We start from the raw sequence: 15,758 nt of genomic DNA on the forward strand, positions 1-15,758 counted from the left end.
AGACACGTTGTGAGGAATGAAAGATTTCTGTTTGTTTACTTGAAGAGAAATCCCTGTAGGTGAGGCAAGGTGCTGACACTGGCCCCCAAAGCCTCCTCTGCATTCCCCTGGGGATACAACACAGTGGCCCCCCTCAGATCCTGTTACTTTTCACCCAACCTGAAACCTGAGACTCCCAGGGTGCCATTCCTCCCACAGCCCTTGGTACGATGTGGTAGAAGTCTCTATCCCCCCCATGGTTTTCAGCACCATTAAAACTTATATCCCTCATGTGTCTGTTTTCATATTCGCACATCAATTCAGCAACACTCAGTGTCAAAATTAGAGGATGATCCAAGCAGATGAGATTAAGTGCTTACTTACAGAGAGGCTTCTGTATTTTTATGTATTTATTACTTTTGTTGATAAAGAGAGAGGAGAATGTCACCCAAGAACAGCTGGCAGAAATGTGGGGTGACATCGACGTCGCACCACAAAAACGGCAAAAAATTCCACCAGAGCAACAGGTGGGGGTTTATTGAAGCTAACATTAGGACACGGACCTCTACGATGAAAGCGATCGTAAATAAATGAACGGGTAGAACTCGTAAAAGGGTCTTTTGTTTAAGTTCTTTACAAGGCACAACCACAAATGATTCTGATAAACCATACTCTCTACACTTGTCTCCTGAAAGTGTTGCTTAGAAACAGACATCAATACACAGTACACATGACCCATATGACCAGAGGTATAACTGTGATCTTCAAAGGAAGATATTCAGTTCACCTTAATCCCCAGCACTCAAAAAAGTCCCATACATTGCGAGCTTGTCCATGTATCTCTGACGTTAATACACACAAGTCATCCACATACATTTTTGCCATCATACGCATAGACGCAAATGTCAGACTAAGCTACACCTTAACAAAACACAAAAATCAGAGGCCTTATTAAATACAATACGCTAATGCCTATCAATCTAAACTTAACTAATATCAATTTATTAGCAGTGACATTTCTTAATGGGCACAGAAGGCATCTTAAGAAGCGATCCTCAGATCTTCATCTGTGTCACTCCATATGTCACCCCATTCTCTCGTCTTAGTGGGCCGGGCGAAATGTTCCTCAGATTTCACATGCTATCCCAGGCCTTGGTGTGTTAGCTTATCCTGCCTGCCACTTTCTGCACACCTCCTGTTTATATTTCTCTCTTCTACTCATTTACTCATTCTTATTATATCTCTCCCCGACCCCCTTGTTCCTCCGCGTGGAGCTTGTGTGTGTGCGCCACAACTGCAGACACCCATCAACAGCTGCTATTTTTCCCCTTACACAGTGCCAAAGTCTACCCCTCCCCACACACACACACACACACCCATACGATACACACTCCCATCCGCTGTCCTCAGACAAGAGCCAGTGTGGTCACCAAGTCCTATTTCAGAAACCCTCTAAAGTCTGAAGTAAAAACAGTGGAGCAGTCGTTGACTTCTGGCTGCAAAGCCAAAAGCCAGCCATTTGCTCCATTCCATCATCATGGGAAGTCCATTTGACAACTGTCTGTCTCTTGCCTTTGTTGATGTCTCTTTTGCCATGCCCCTTTCTCGCCATGCCTTGACACTGCTTGTTACAACTTATGCATAGCCTAATGGGTCTTTCATTCACCCAAGTGAGCTCAATTGGTAAAGGAAGCCCCAGTAATCTGATAATGACCGAACCTGTTGCTCCTTGTCTGTCGTTGAAAGCCTGAATGATAATTACCAATTCAGTACATACTTCCCAGAATATTCCTGGAAACGTTTTATTTGTGTTGCAGAAATACGTTGACAATTATTGTCGATGTCCTTCCTTCACAACTTATGACCAAATAGTCTATAATACTGATATGTTTTTGAATCTGTGAAATAAAATAGCAATAAAATCTAATACTCATGGTAACACATGTTCACAGTCCCTCAACATTTTTACTTTCATTTTACCTCAGACTCACAGCTGACAAAATGAGTTGACTGATAATTTGTAAAGTAATTGAGACCTCACATTTCTGACTTACAAACCCCTCAGAAATGTTACAAGTGTTCTGTGAACTTGAAGCAGCCGAGCACTGTATGACCCTTAATGCGTAATCCTACTGCCTACCAACCCCCTCCCTACACCCCAACACACACACACACACACACGCCCCTATGTGATCTCTGTACTCTCTGAAGCATTTCAGGGGAGGTGCTTCTGAGTGACACCAGTTAAGGACACACACTAATATTCGGAGAGAACTACCGAACCTTTTTAACTATAAGATATTTAAAAAGTAACAAGGAAAGCACTGGATAATAAACCATATGCTGATAACATGGTTAATTTTGGCAACCTTATTGGTTTGCTGGAGAACAAAAGAATGTCACATCACATTGATTAACACTGTGAGAGGTGTCTAACCTTTGCCCCGTGTTGGTGTGAGGTAAATCCAACCCCAGACAAGGGAAATGACTTCATGGCTGCAGTTGGTAAATATGAGGCTATAGGTCCTGATGATACATCTGAAAATAACATGTTTGCAACAACAACAGTTCAATTTATGTATAATTTATCCACATTTCAGATGAAAATCATTTATGTATGAGAGACATGAAATCCCTTCCTCAGGAGCATGTGTTGTTTGTTATTGTTTAAACTGCTTTAAAATGTTTAAGCATACAGCTGAGCAACCGGCACACTAACTGCCGAGTATATTTGCTAACGGTAAACAGTATGACTTGATGTCAAGCTGAACTAAGACAACAATTCCCTTCAATGAAAAACATGTTATTACCATATATTATCTATCTCTTTATTATAAGGTGCCCTCTATGAGGTGAAAAGCACTTTGGTGAAGAATTGATATACTCCAAATATTAATATGAAGTTGTAGTCCAAAGTGTGGGTGTTTAGACACTCTTGGTCCTTCATATCCAGACTGACCACTCACTAAAAATAGCTCTAGCGTTTATCCTGTAGGTCACTCTAGATCAAAAGTATTGGCATTGGCATTTTTCCTGCCCCAGATTTGGATAACCATAAAACCCACAAGTCAAATAAAATAACGCTTCCCAGTTCTTTACCTTGACTGGCGGCGGAAGAATATGCCATGGTGTTAGCGAGCGCTGTGTTCAGACATCCTTCGGATGTCGTGGGATAGTGAGTGGCTCCAGCTGCCGAGCTGAAAGGCGACGGGGGAGACTGGTGTTAGCTGGCAAGCTCCCGGCGTAGGGCTGGATATATCTAGTGACAGAGCTCAAATTCAGCCCATTAAGGTTGGCCATGGGGAGTATAAGCGTGTAATAAAATGCCCCGTCCGTTTTCATAAGCGAACATTTATTTGTCAAATTTGTTTCGCTTGAGGCCACTGAAACTAGGGTAAAATCTATAAAACATATATGTAAAAATGTTCTTTGTAACTAAAAAATAAAGAAATAAAAATAAGCAAATGTATATACCTGTTTGAAATAAAAGAAAATACAGAAGTTTATTGATTCACAAAAACTTCCCATCACCAACCTCCACTTTTCTTTGTTAGTTGAAGTCCTCTCAATTGATTACTCCAAAACAACTTACCCTTCCGTGTAGAGAGCGCGGTTCTGCAGGTGTAGCTTTCCCTTCACGTGCTGGTCCCAGTCCTGTCAAGCACATACGCACACACTCGCAAATGCAGTCCTCCAGAGCAGCTAGACTTTCAAAAACAAGGCATGGTAGTCTGGCTACCTCTGTTCCCACCTCCCTCACTCATAGCAGAGCCCCTCTTTGCCAAACTGGAAGGCAGACAGGGAGAGACAACAGTCTCGGAGGGCCAAGTGCCACAGCAGCTAAAAGCAGACCACTAAAGCCTCCTGGTCAAAAGTGTGAAAACATCACCCTTACAGCTGTGCTATTTACACGCCCTCTAGAGAGAATGACCCATCATTTGTTATGCATGGCCTAAAATTACACATGAAACTTTTGCATTCTTCCCTCTGTAAGGATCAAATAAGTGTAGATTCACTGCCGTTCTGCAGGAAATTGAAAATGCCTGGCATCGTGGCCAGTAATGGCTCTCTTATCACATCAGCTTGAGGAGTTCTGTTTAACATCTCATGTTGAAAGTCCTAACTAGACTGGGCAGCCCCATCTGCCCCCCTGCATTCCTTTAGCATGACCCACCTTTAGGTTGTAGACTTTCTTGTCACAGATGGTACATTGGTGTGGCAGCTGTGTTGGTGTAACTGCCTGAAAGTCATTGAACTGGTGAGGTTGTAGGGGGGTAGGGCTCCCGACCAGTCTGCCCATATCCTCCCCTGCCTGCAGCTGCTGCGGGTATCCCACAAATCCTTGCGCACCACCAGTACCAAACCCTGGGCCGCCCGCCGGGCTGAATTTTGGGTCGGTAGTTGGCTCCTCTGGGTTGTAAAGCTCCACCCTGGGACGAAACTGTTGCCCACCAGGTACCCAGGATGTACCCCCACCTCCCCCACTGCCAACGCCTCCTGGAGGTACATCCATCTTTCCACCATGAGGAAAGCCCCCTGGATGTTTCCAGGGTTCCTTTTGAGTAGAACCTTGAAAAGCCTCATGGGTCTGACCACTGGGTCCACTTCCCCCTACTCCGCCACCAAAAACAGACACTTCACCCTGAGAATCTGGAGCAAAGAAATCCCTCTGCTGGTAGCCTCCTTGATTGCTCTTGGCCTGAGTGTTGTATTGCCCTTCATTTCCTTTGCTGGTCACCACTGATGCCCCTCCCAGGAAGCCATACTGGGGTTGATGATCGGTGTCTGAAGGAAAGGTTGGCCCTTTCTTCCCATAGTCCTGAAGACCAGGTGCCTGACTCGGGTTTGGTGTGGAGTGGTTGAGCCTCATCCCTCCAGGTTTCTGGGGGAAGCCTCCTCCTCCTACCAGTGTCCCCAAAGCTGAATTTGGTGGCGGGAACGCCAGCGGATTGGTCGGGAACCCCCCAGGGTGACCTCCCTGTGATCCACTCACCATAGCTGTTCCCCGGAGTGTGTTGAATAACGGCTGGGACATGGCCACATTGGAGAGGACCTGATTGAGGACAGTAGCGGCAGTGGCTGCAGTGTTCCCTCCCACAGCACTGTGGGCTAGTTTAAGTCGCTGTAGTGTGAGCTGGGCCTGTAGATGGGCGAGCTGCAAGCTGGCGGGAGTCAGAAGAAGCTGGTTCTGTGCCGCCCCGCTCAGATGGGCTCCCAGGGGCAGGGTCTTCTTGTCAAAGTTATCCGACACGTTAGTGCTGTTGATGAAAAAGGGACATACATCAAAGATCAAAGACACAGTATAGTATATCAAAAATATATATATATATATTTTTTTAAATTGCATTGAAATTGATGGAATTTTCTTCAGGACCAATTTAGGCTTACACACTCCATTTGTATTAATATTGCACCTTTTTAAGTCTGTAGGAGTGGTTGCATGTGCTTAGGGGAGCTACCTATTGCATGAGCCTTAAGTAGGGTTCAGACCAAAGCGTCCCGACGAGACAAGCCGCGACGTTCTAAAACCTTGCAACTGCGACTCAACGTGTTTAATGCTCTGCGACGGCTTGCGACTGCTTGCAACTACGTGCAACTTCTAATTCACACCGCTGCAACTCAGTCTCGTCGCGTCGGGAATCTTTGGTGTGAATTGGGCTTTAAACTCATCCTGTGATATTCCTGTCTTTCTACTCTTCCCAATTCCTCCTCTTTCAACAATAATAAAAAAAATGTGGGTAACAGAACAAAATGATTTTTTCACATTTTAACACCAGTTTATTTTTTAAAAGACATAAAGTAATGTCAAAGGTCAACAACAAACAAACAAACAAACATTTCAACAAAGGTACTAAGACAACATTACATTCCGGCATAGTAGTCCAGAGAGACCAAACACAGGTGCAGATTTTTTTTAAAGATAACAAAATATCAGGGATCATACTTTCAAGTGGTCATATATGAGCAACCTGATCATTTCCTGTATTGTTTGTTGTGGTTGCAGCAATTTTATTTTTGGTCTGATCCCAACCTTATAATTCAATTAATTATGCAACAACTTTAAGTAGGCTGGAATGAAAAGCTGTAAGATGTTTAGTGGTGCTAAGCAAATTCTTGAGGGCTTAAGCACCCATAAGCAAACCCTGTCTCTGTGCCATAGACACTTCCTAGCTAAATACGTATGACCCACATGGAAGATCTCCCATTTTTTTTTCTTTGGAGAAGTTACAAAAGCCATGTCTGTTTCTTTGCGAGCACAAAATGGAGGCTATGAATGGCAATTTACTGTAGTATAGAAAGTTGAATTTCCATCAACATTTAGGACTATCACAGGTACTGGGTATCCTGGCTAGAGTCCCTGCTTGACTAGACTGTTCTCTGTTATTCTGGTAAATGTGCTCACATGCACTCTAAATTTAGTGGTGCGCACTATCAATCAAAGTATGCCTGGCACCCTGATGTGACCCGTGTCTGTGTCCTTGCTGGGGAAGCTGAGAGTCAGGAGAGACCGGTCGCGGCAGGAGCCCAAACGAATGTCAGGTTAGCGGCCAAAGAGGCTGGCCATGTCTTCCCACATGCAGAAATGAGACGCGATTTCATGTCATTTGTGGTCAACTGATCAGAAACAATCTGCCCTATAGAGATGTGACACATAATCAAAATCAAATCCCAGAAATACTGTTATGTTTGGGGCGCTTTTCAAATTCAATTGTTTGCAACTGAATCTTTCAGAGGATTATCACCTCTGGATCTGTGGCTTCGACGCTTCCGAAGTTATCCTATGGACTTATTGGATCATTTCCTGATCATAAATCAAACTAAATCAGCAGTAGTTCAGCCACAATTTCAATGATTAACTGATTGATTTATCGTGGCGCTCAAAATATTTTTCTTTATTGATCTCAACATGTTTTAATGTAAATAAAATGACAGCTATTACATTTGCGATGTAGTTTCTATAATTATGAAAGCTATATGCATATGTTGTTCTCTTCTGCAAAATGAAACCCTTGACATTCATACTTGCTTGTGCCTGTCTACGTGGTTCACCAGAACAAGCTCACTAGTGAGTTCAGCCAGGACAGGAGCCAGTAAAGCTCGTGGGTGGAGATGGCAGTTGAGATTTCATGCAGCTGACAAATTAGTTTTCTCTCTGATTTAGGAAAGATTATATTACTGTGCAGGAAATCTAATGCCACTCATGGTCTTAGGAATGACATGAAGCGTCACCTCAGAACATGCATGTGAGAGCGTGGAAAAGGCCACTTGGTCTCTGCTATGGATATGCACGAGTACTCACGTGATTATATTAACTACTTATATGAAATACAATCAGAAAAGCTCTCGACATTAAAGCAACACAGTGTCGTTATTTCACCTTTAAAAAAAATAAATAAAAAAAAAACGGCTTCAAACTTATTTGATGCTACACTGGCTAACAATACGGAGAATGGAGTATTCGCCATCCCCAAAGCACGCCTGGAACGCCTGGTATTGCACTGTGCAACGTCGTCATGGGTAGGAGCATGACCCTTCATCAATTTTAGACAAATGAACTACTCCTGTAGAGCTAACTGGGTACCCAGTACACTGAACATTTACAAAAGGGGAATTCTTACATTATGTTACTTTAAATGTACCTGCAATAACCGGGTACTGTTTTGACAATTAAAATATTGTCACCAGTCAATTCTTCTTTACTCACTTATTAAAACACTTAAAAATGTAGACAATCTGTGGACTATCAATGAAGATCTCAGGCCCAAGGTCCTGTCACATATAAGCACCCAGAGCAAAACACAGCAGCATTGGCTTATTGCACCATCAAATGGTGGCAATGAGGATTATTATTTTTATTATTTTTTATTTTGTCTGTAGGCATAAATGAATGATGGATCACGTATTGTGTTCTTCACATCTCCTGTCATACATTAAAAACAGTCAAACTCAGAGCAAAATGTAGAACCAATATGTTGAGAAAAATGTCTGTAGTGGTAATGAAATTGACAACCTGATCAATTACAATTACTTCCAATAATGTATTTCAGGGTTGAGGAGAGTGCTTATTATATTAGAATGGTAAAATATTTAGTTATTGTTTTAATATAAAAGCAACATACAAATGAGGACATCTTGACAGGATGAAAATTCTGATTTAAAATCTGTAGAATCAAGCAGTAGTGCTTTAGGTACCTACAGTATCTTTAAAAAATGTCCATGAATTTAGAATTTTGCGGCATATTTTTAATACACAGTTTCTGCAAAATGAATTAGTTGCCTACAGTGTTCTACTGCAGACAGGATTATGTGAAATATTGATGCATTTGCCCATGATGATTTACATTAGTCACGGCCGAAGTCATGGCCGAACTGACCCTGATGGTTTACATATTCAAGCAGGATGACTTTCAAGGGGAGCGAACAACCCAAAGAACCCTGTCATGTCCCTGCAGTGTTTTCCTGAAGGATTAGCCTGACCCCCCAAAAAATGTCTGACATTCACCACGCCTTTTGCTTGTTACATCTGTTGTATGGGCTCTCTCTGTCTCACAACTATCCCTGAACACAGCCTGATGAGCTACAATATACCAACGTTTGCAAAAGAAGGAGGTTATCTGAACACCCTGGCAGTTTTAGATCTAAATTCAAGTGCAATTAAATATAGATCTGAATACAGCATCCTGTCCCAGATTAGCTACCTGACAGCCTAGCATTGTGTCGTTTCGTCAGAATGATCATGCTCACAGAGGTGACGTTTGCGCTCTAGCAATGTAATGACTCATACCCAAAAATACAGCCCCGTCCGATGGCCCAGAGCAGTCTAATATGGCAGCCAGAGCAACTGGTCCCGCGCAATAGACCTTGCCAAGAATCTTCATTTCAGGCGCAAACAAATTAATCAAATTATACCAAATGTAGGGACCTTCTTAATGTGTTGGCCATGATTATACAGCACACAGGCATGTGGACCAGAGCCAATGGGAATTGGCAAAGGGACCCACTGTCAAAAGAACACTTCAGTGTCCCTGTGTTCAAGTTCAAGTTCGATCCCCTGATAAAGTCAGTCAGAGTCCATGAAATATGTTCTGATGACCTCTGACAGAGGTCATGATATATAATTCCATTTGCATCAGGACGTTAACTGGAATAGAAGCATGTAATCCCATATGCTGTCATGTGTGTATCTTGTAGAATCAGCCACAGGAACCTGTTAATGTGTATGGTAATACATGTTATTCAGTTGCTGGATCTTAGATGTGGTTTTGCATGCCAATAGTCCTCATTAAACAACTGTAAATGTACGATAGGTGTTACCATAACAACCAAGAGACTCTTAAAGACACAGCGATAAATGCCTGCTGGCAACTTTCTCTCTTCACCAGCTGCAAAGCACAAGTGTAACTGTGTTCTCTGTGTATTTCGGAAAAAGATTTACTGTTGTTGCACATTATACTGTATATTACCGTTCTTCCAGTCTGTTTACAGCCATAGTTATTTAAAATAATAGAGTATGAGAATAATACACAATGTGGACACAATCAAACTGCTTTTTTTCCGTACTTCAAGAAGTTGTTGAATTTGATCATCAGCACATGATTCGTGACACGGGGTACATGACTGCGTTACCTTGACAAATTGGAACTGGCTCAAGAGGCATATTAAGATCGATAGTATAGTATTGTGTTGGAATTACCATGGGATATTGGTATATATTTAGTCATTATTACTGAGTATGAATTGTTCATTTAGAAAAGTGAGACTACATTTTGTGAAAGAAGAAAAAAATCATAACCACCAGTCAATTGCCAGATAAGTAAGGGTATGTCTATGGTTGAGAGAAAAAATTGATTGAATTAATTGATTGAGAACTTGATTATTGATCACCATTTCAGCTGAAACAGTATCTTATTTCTGCATACATACTCCACCAAACCACATATTGTTAGATATGCAAGGTGCTGATGACAACCACACTACTGAAACACCACGGAAAAATGATTGGCAGTAATTATACTATAAGAATTATCTGATTGCATCTTAAAATAACACATTCCTTGTACATCATACACTATATGTTTAGGAACGCTTATAAACAAATGAACAGGTATAGCACTTATTTAACAATTAGTATGTAGTGTTTCATAATAAAGTATTGACTGGCATGCAGTTGTATAACATATTATGTCTCTTATATTTACGGAACTAGGTTGACTTGAGATGCAGCAGATATGGTGATAGGGTGGGACTGCTCTGCAAATAGTAAGCCACACGGTGAATTTCTAATTTAAAAGTTGGAAGAGCCAACCATTCTTGCCAATAAACCGAGATGTTAATAATAGAATGCAGTTTTATGGTGAACTAAAAGAAGCAGCTGCAGTCAGTTAAATACAGCATGTAATATTTCCGAATATTTATGTATGAATTAACATTTACAGGGGCTTACAAAAACACATAAATGCAATTGCAAATGCTTTTAATTGTATTTATAAATTACGTCATTTATAATCAATCACTACCTCAAGAGAGAAGACTAATCCCATGTAAGATTACAATATATATTATAATAACTACTATAGTGTAGGAAACAAAACAAAAATGACTACATTATCAGATTGCAGGCCAGAGATGTTTTTCACTTTAAATGGTTTACATTTTAATCTTTTGTATGTAAACGATTTGCACCAGTGAAACCATCCAGCTACGATTGCGGCACAGGCGTGCGTCTTCATCCATCAACGGCACCCTTACACACGAGAGACTGTTCATAATAGCCATGTTTGCATTCGCCGGGAAAAAGCAATTTGTCTACCACATCATCGGCATTCTGGTGGTGGCATATCCGCGTGACAAAATGCTGCACGCCTCAAAATCCCTCCATTTGTTCTGTGTGCGTTTCACTTAGAGAGTAAGTGTTGACTAAATTACAAATGGGCACAGGGTCGACTGCTGTAAAGCGTGGACGAACTTCTCCAGCAGAAACTCGCCTACATCACTAGGGTGCTTATGGGGAATCAGCAGGGGTTTGCCATTGTGCGGAACCAATTACTTCACGTATGCCCTTGCGACTTGCACATAGGGATTCTAATCTGATGGAAAGTTGATGAGTAAACATGTACTCTAAAATCCGTGTGCGTAACACTTTAACATAGCTTTAACAGAGCAAAAGCTCTTCTCTTGAAGTTTTGCATGTAACACGAGCTAGCGTTTGCGTGATACACACACACACACACACACACACACACTTTTTACAATTAGCCTCGACGACGTTTACAGTAAGTACAACTAAGTTAAATATCTACAACTGCTCAGGTCTGAGACAGACTGGAAATATTATGTTGCCAAGAAAATACTGTAACAAGGTAACAAGTTGTCATGCAGTATCATCTGTAACGGTTCAGATGTTGGCAAACTCTTTCTCGCCCCTTTCTCGAGCTCCTAACGTGGAACTTGCTTAGAGGGAGGTCAAAGATTTGTCTTACCCCACCCACAGGCAGTAATTGCTAGTTCCACAGCCTGAACGATAGGAAATAACAAATTGGACCCATGGCGACTAGAGACGGTGTTGGTTTAAACATGCGCAATAGCCGATCTGTTATGGTCCACGGCCGTCCCGTCTGCAGACAAGCCTGCTTTGGGCATCAGTCTTATCATGCTAAAACAATCAGCCTCTCACGTGCAGCCGCAATAAATAAAAACAACACACCGACCTGCTGTGGCAAAGGCGCGTAGACCTCAGAGGTCCCCCACTATCTTGTATGTGTGCGTATCTGTGACCCCTGCCCGTATCGGCAAGGCGCAAGGCTTTACAGAGACCCTCACTGTCCTCGTTACTGTGCGAGTGTACATGTGTGTGCTGAACGTACCGTTCACTGTCTGTCAGATGGGCTGGGGCTGGAGCGCCGTGATGAAATGTCACAAGTGGTTATCGCTAGCAGGAACGGGTCAACTCGCGACAGCGTTTCACAAAACAAGCATCTTTTCACGGGCGAAGTGCCGAGAAGTGTTCCAGAATCATGTCTTCACCTCCTTGCTAGCTTAAGGCAGCTGGTCTAACCGCATTTTGTCACGTTTCTTTTAAACTAATTAGCTGCTGTGTTACAATAGTTATTTTTGTGAGTCAGTAAACGAATAGCCTATACGTACAAATTAGCTTACTGGACAGTAGTGTATTTTTGTAGCACGATAATTTGCTCAAGATGTTTAATACATTTATTGGAATAGTCTGTGACAGAACATTGAAGTGAAAATAATGTCACACATGCCCATAACAATGAAGAAAAACTATGTGAGCTGATAGACACAAATGGTAAAGTTATATTTCTTGATGGCTACCTTTGCACCACATCATTAGCCTACTACCATTCATTTCGACTATTGCTTTGATAAACACAACACATTGCATATGCCAGGGATGGCACTGTCAAAATCAGGTCTATTTTGCCATGCATACTTGAATGATAAATTAAGCTAATCTTGAAGTGTTTAAAGAGCATTGGGATAAATCAGACTCGCCATGACCCCTATGATTTGACTCAAAGTTGTCTGAAATGCTGCGCAGGCGCCCGTCTATTCTCTTCTGACAAAAGGTGAGGGGTGAACACAGGACGAGGTGGAACCCTATGGGTGTAACTGACAAATCGTAAATGGGATACGAATGACATCGTAGTGTCATCCGGTGGCACCTGCCTGCGCGCTTCACTATGTAATGTTCTAGTCTGCCGTCTGACCAAACGTAAACAGCGAGCCTGGAATGGATTACTTTGGCATATTTAATTTACTACACATTAATTAATGAATTATCAGACATCACTTTACAGTTATAGCAATTATATGGAAGCGTGATGGTGAAGTATTTCATTCACCACAAACTCTCTCTCTCAAGCACACACACACACACACACACACTGCGTCACGTAGGCTACCCTCTTAAATCTTTGATGTGTTTGTGTCCTGAATAATAGCCTCCGGTAACTCTGTGGAAAAAGTAGGCTACACAAATAAATCAAAGAATCAAAGTTGTTTGTAGACGCTTAGAACCGCCAGATGTACATAGCACAATTAATCATGGTCATGTAGACTAAAAGATGCTACTGACACAATAAAACTTGTTTTGTGTCATTGATTATAAAATACAAAATAATCGCACATGATTAACATGTGTGTATGTGCATGTCAACATTAGGTTACAAACCGACACAACATGTCTCCCTTTTCAAAGTAGTCATTAGTAGGCTATCAAAGTAGCATATTCTAATCCCTAATCGATGTTATTGAAATTCGATCCAGTCAGGCCCAGTTTCTACTCACCGGTAACAGTCATTGTCCATATTAATTGGCTATTTTTGCAGTAACATCAAAATATGTGGTGGGAAGAGGAGGGAAGGATGTGCAGCTCGCAAATAAAAACGTAACTGCACAGACCAGGAAGGCGAGGGGAGCGGAGCAATTGGAGCCAGACATGTGGTCATACTGCTGGCGCATTCTTAAATCTATAGTTTACATTACCACTCCTGTGCCATATACCGTTTCAGTTTCTCAAATCTACTGCTAATTCGGGCCCAGTAAACCATTACAGAACACTGACCTACTGTATGCCAAGAAATAGGCCTACATGAGCGATTGTTTCTTTTGTGGGGCTGCAGTGAATCTTCATGGAAAATAAACGTATTATTGGATAGGCCGTAACAGAAACCATTTAGCCTACTTCAGTTTTTGTTTGTTTTATTGGCGTGTCCCCTGATAAGGAAACTGATTCTTCTGATTTAATGAAATTAATTAAAATGATTTAATTTTGTAATTAAAAGTAAAAGTACAACAAATGTTTATTGAGAAAGACTTTTATTTCGCGCCCACCGAGTCCCTGCACTGCATGACACACTCTTTCCCCACTAGATGGAGACATTTCGCAAACATGGCCATGTTGAAAACAGTCAAACACTATTGGTATTACACCCTCATCAAAATGATAAGTCTTCTCACCATGAGACTCCAACGCCCTAAAAAATATTTGTTCATGCCATGATCTTGTATTATTGCCAGACACTGTGCTGAATTTGGTGTGTCCGTTGTTATGTGTAGGAGACATTACTACACTGCTAATGTGAATGGATTATTAAACAAGGACTATGAGTAACTGAAACCTCCATTTGTCGCATTCAAGCTGCATTTGCTTGGAAATAACTCACCAAAAGAGCCTACGGTCTGACATTTGCAATGTAACACTGGTGCAACAGGCCTCTTCGCCTTGGCGCCCATAAACTAGCACTCTTTTACCTAAGAGCTTGAGCATCTGATTCCCAGCGAGGTGCCATCTCGACAGATTTACAGTCGTTCCATCTGTTGGTATGCAACTGGGCCCAGAGAACAACCAGCATTTCACAGTCTCGGGCCCATTTTTAGGCACATACATGAACGGAGTCCTTTACGGCTGAACTGTTCAGTCCCCACAAGGGCAGAGGTCCCCTGCTGTGCTGCAAACGACTATGTAAGGATCACTAGCACCACCGCCATTGGTCTCCTGCCGGGCGTATATTGCATTGACGAAATAGTTAGGATTTAGATCGTATAATCCAACAATGTACTTTAAGAGCAAATGACAGCAAACAAGCAGCTAGCAAACGGGCCATGTGGTACAAGGGTATCTCTGTCAGGGTGTTGGTGGAATTATCTGATGTCAGTCAAGGTGTTTATGAATGCCGGCCGTATAGAATTGCCTTTAGACCTATGCAGTTTGCAAAGACAAGTTTTGAGCTTTCGCTTTAAATTATTTTTAAAACAGAGCAGATCTTTTATTGTGGAACTGTCAGGAACAAACCTTTATCAACTGAAATTTACAGAAGGGCCTCTTATTATCAATATATTTTTCTAATGCCAGTGATCAAGTCTGCCAACAATCCACAAGATGGAGCTAAGTTTCTACAGACATCGTGAGGTGTGTCTGTTCTAGAGGCAATAATCAAGCCATAGGCATCTGAAAACAGAAACTGGTCTTGTGGTCTTATTAAATGGTGAACACCTGGTAGTTGAATTACACTGCAAGTCTTCCAGCATAGTCAGCATTGTTAATAACAAAGGCAACATTAACCTTTAAGTCTTTTACTTCATTTTAGTTAGCATAATAATACAACTACCACAACTGCTCTACAGAAAGTACACACATAAAGACAGGGGCTTTCCTCTTGTGCTCAAAAACGCAGAGTCAGCCCAATTGAACTGATCAGCACACTGGACAGGTTGCACTAAATACGCCGCGTCATCAGGGTGGCACCACTAGCTTGTCTTGCCTGCCTCGCCTGCTCCGTCTCCTGGTCGCCACGCAGCTGAGGGGCCATCTGATTTATGGGCCCCTGCCTCTGACCTAAGCCACGGTTTGGCCCCTAGCGCCCCATCAACACTAGTGCACTGGGTCCCCTGGGATGGGGGTGGGGGGATGGGGGGGCGTGGGGTGTGAATCTGACCCTATGGCAAGGGCTCAAGAATGCCCCCCTCGAGACGTTTTTAAAAGGCACAAATTTATGAAGGGAGTTTGTTTGTGGGGGGTTTATTAAGTGATATGAAGGCAGAGGACGTGTGGTGCGGTGACGGAAAGCATTAGGACACTGCTTATCCTACACAGCTGCGCGTTTGTGTAAACACACACACACACACACACACACACACACACACACACACACACACACACACACACACTCAGGGATACTTAGTGGTCCACTGCCACTTTCCCACTGACTCAACTACCCAAGCAAACAAACACAAGCGTAAACTTTCACCACCTTCAG

At 42.2% G+C, this 15,758-nt stretch overlaps 1 protein-coding gene across 1 annotated transcript in view; it reads right to left on the reverse strand.

Moving 5' to 3' along the window:
• Window positions 1–15,758, reverse strand: part of rbm20 (RNA binding motif protein 20) — a 44,115-nt gene that overhangs the window by 10,694 nt on the left and 17,663 nt on the right. The window contains exons 2-5 of the mRNA XM_062545633.1: window positions 4,154–5,237; window positions 3,572–3,633; window positions 3,079–3,176; window positions 2,417–2,517 (exon numbers count right to left, since the gene is read on the reverse strand). Of these exons, the coding sequence (XP_062401617.1) occupies window positions 2,417–2,517; window positions 3,079–3,176; window positions 3,572–3,633; window positions 4,154–5,237 (1,345 nt within the window). The remainder of the gene's footprint in view (window positions 1–2,416; window positions 2,518–3,078; window positions 3,177–3,571; window positions 3,634–4,153; window positions 5,238–15,758) is intronic.

Source organism: Sardina pilchardus, chromosome 1 (genome assembly GCF_963854185.1).
Source record: "Sardina pilchardus chromosome 1, fSarPil1.1, whole genome shotgun sequence".
NCBI classification, from domain to species: Eukaryota; Metazoa; Chordata; class Actinopteri; order Clupeiformes; family Clupeidae; genus Sardina; species Sardina pilchardus.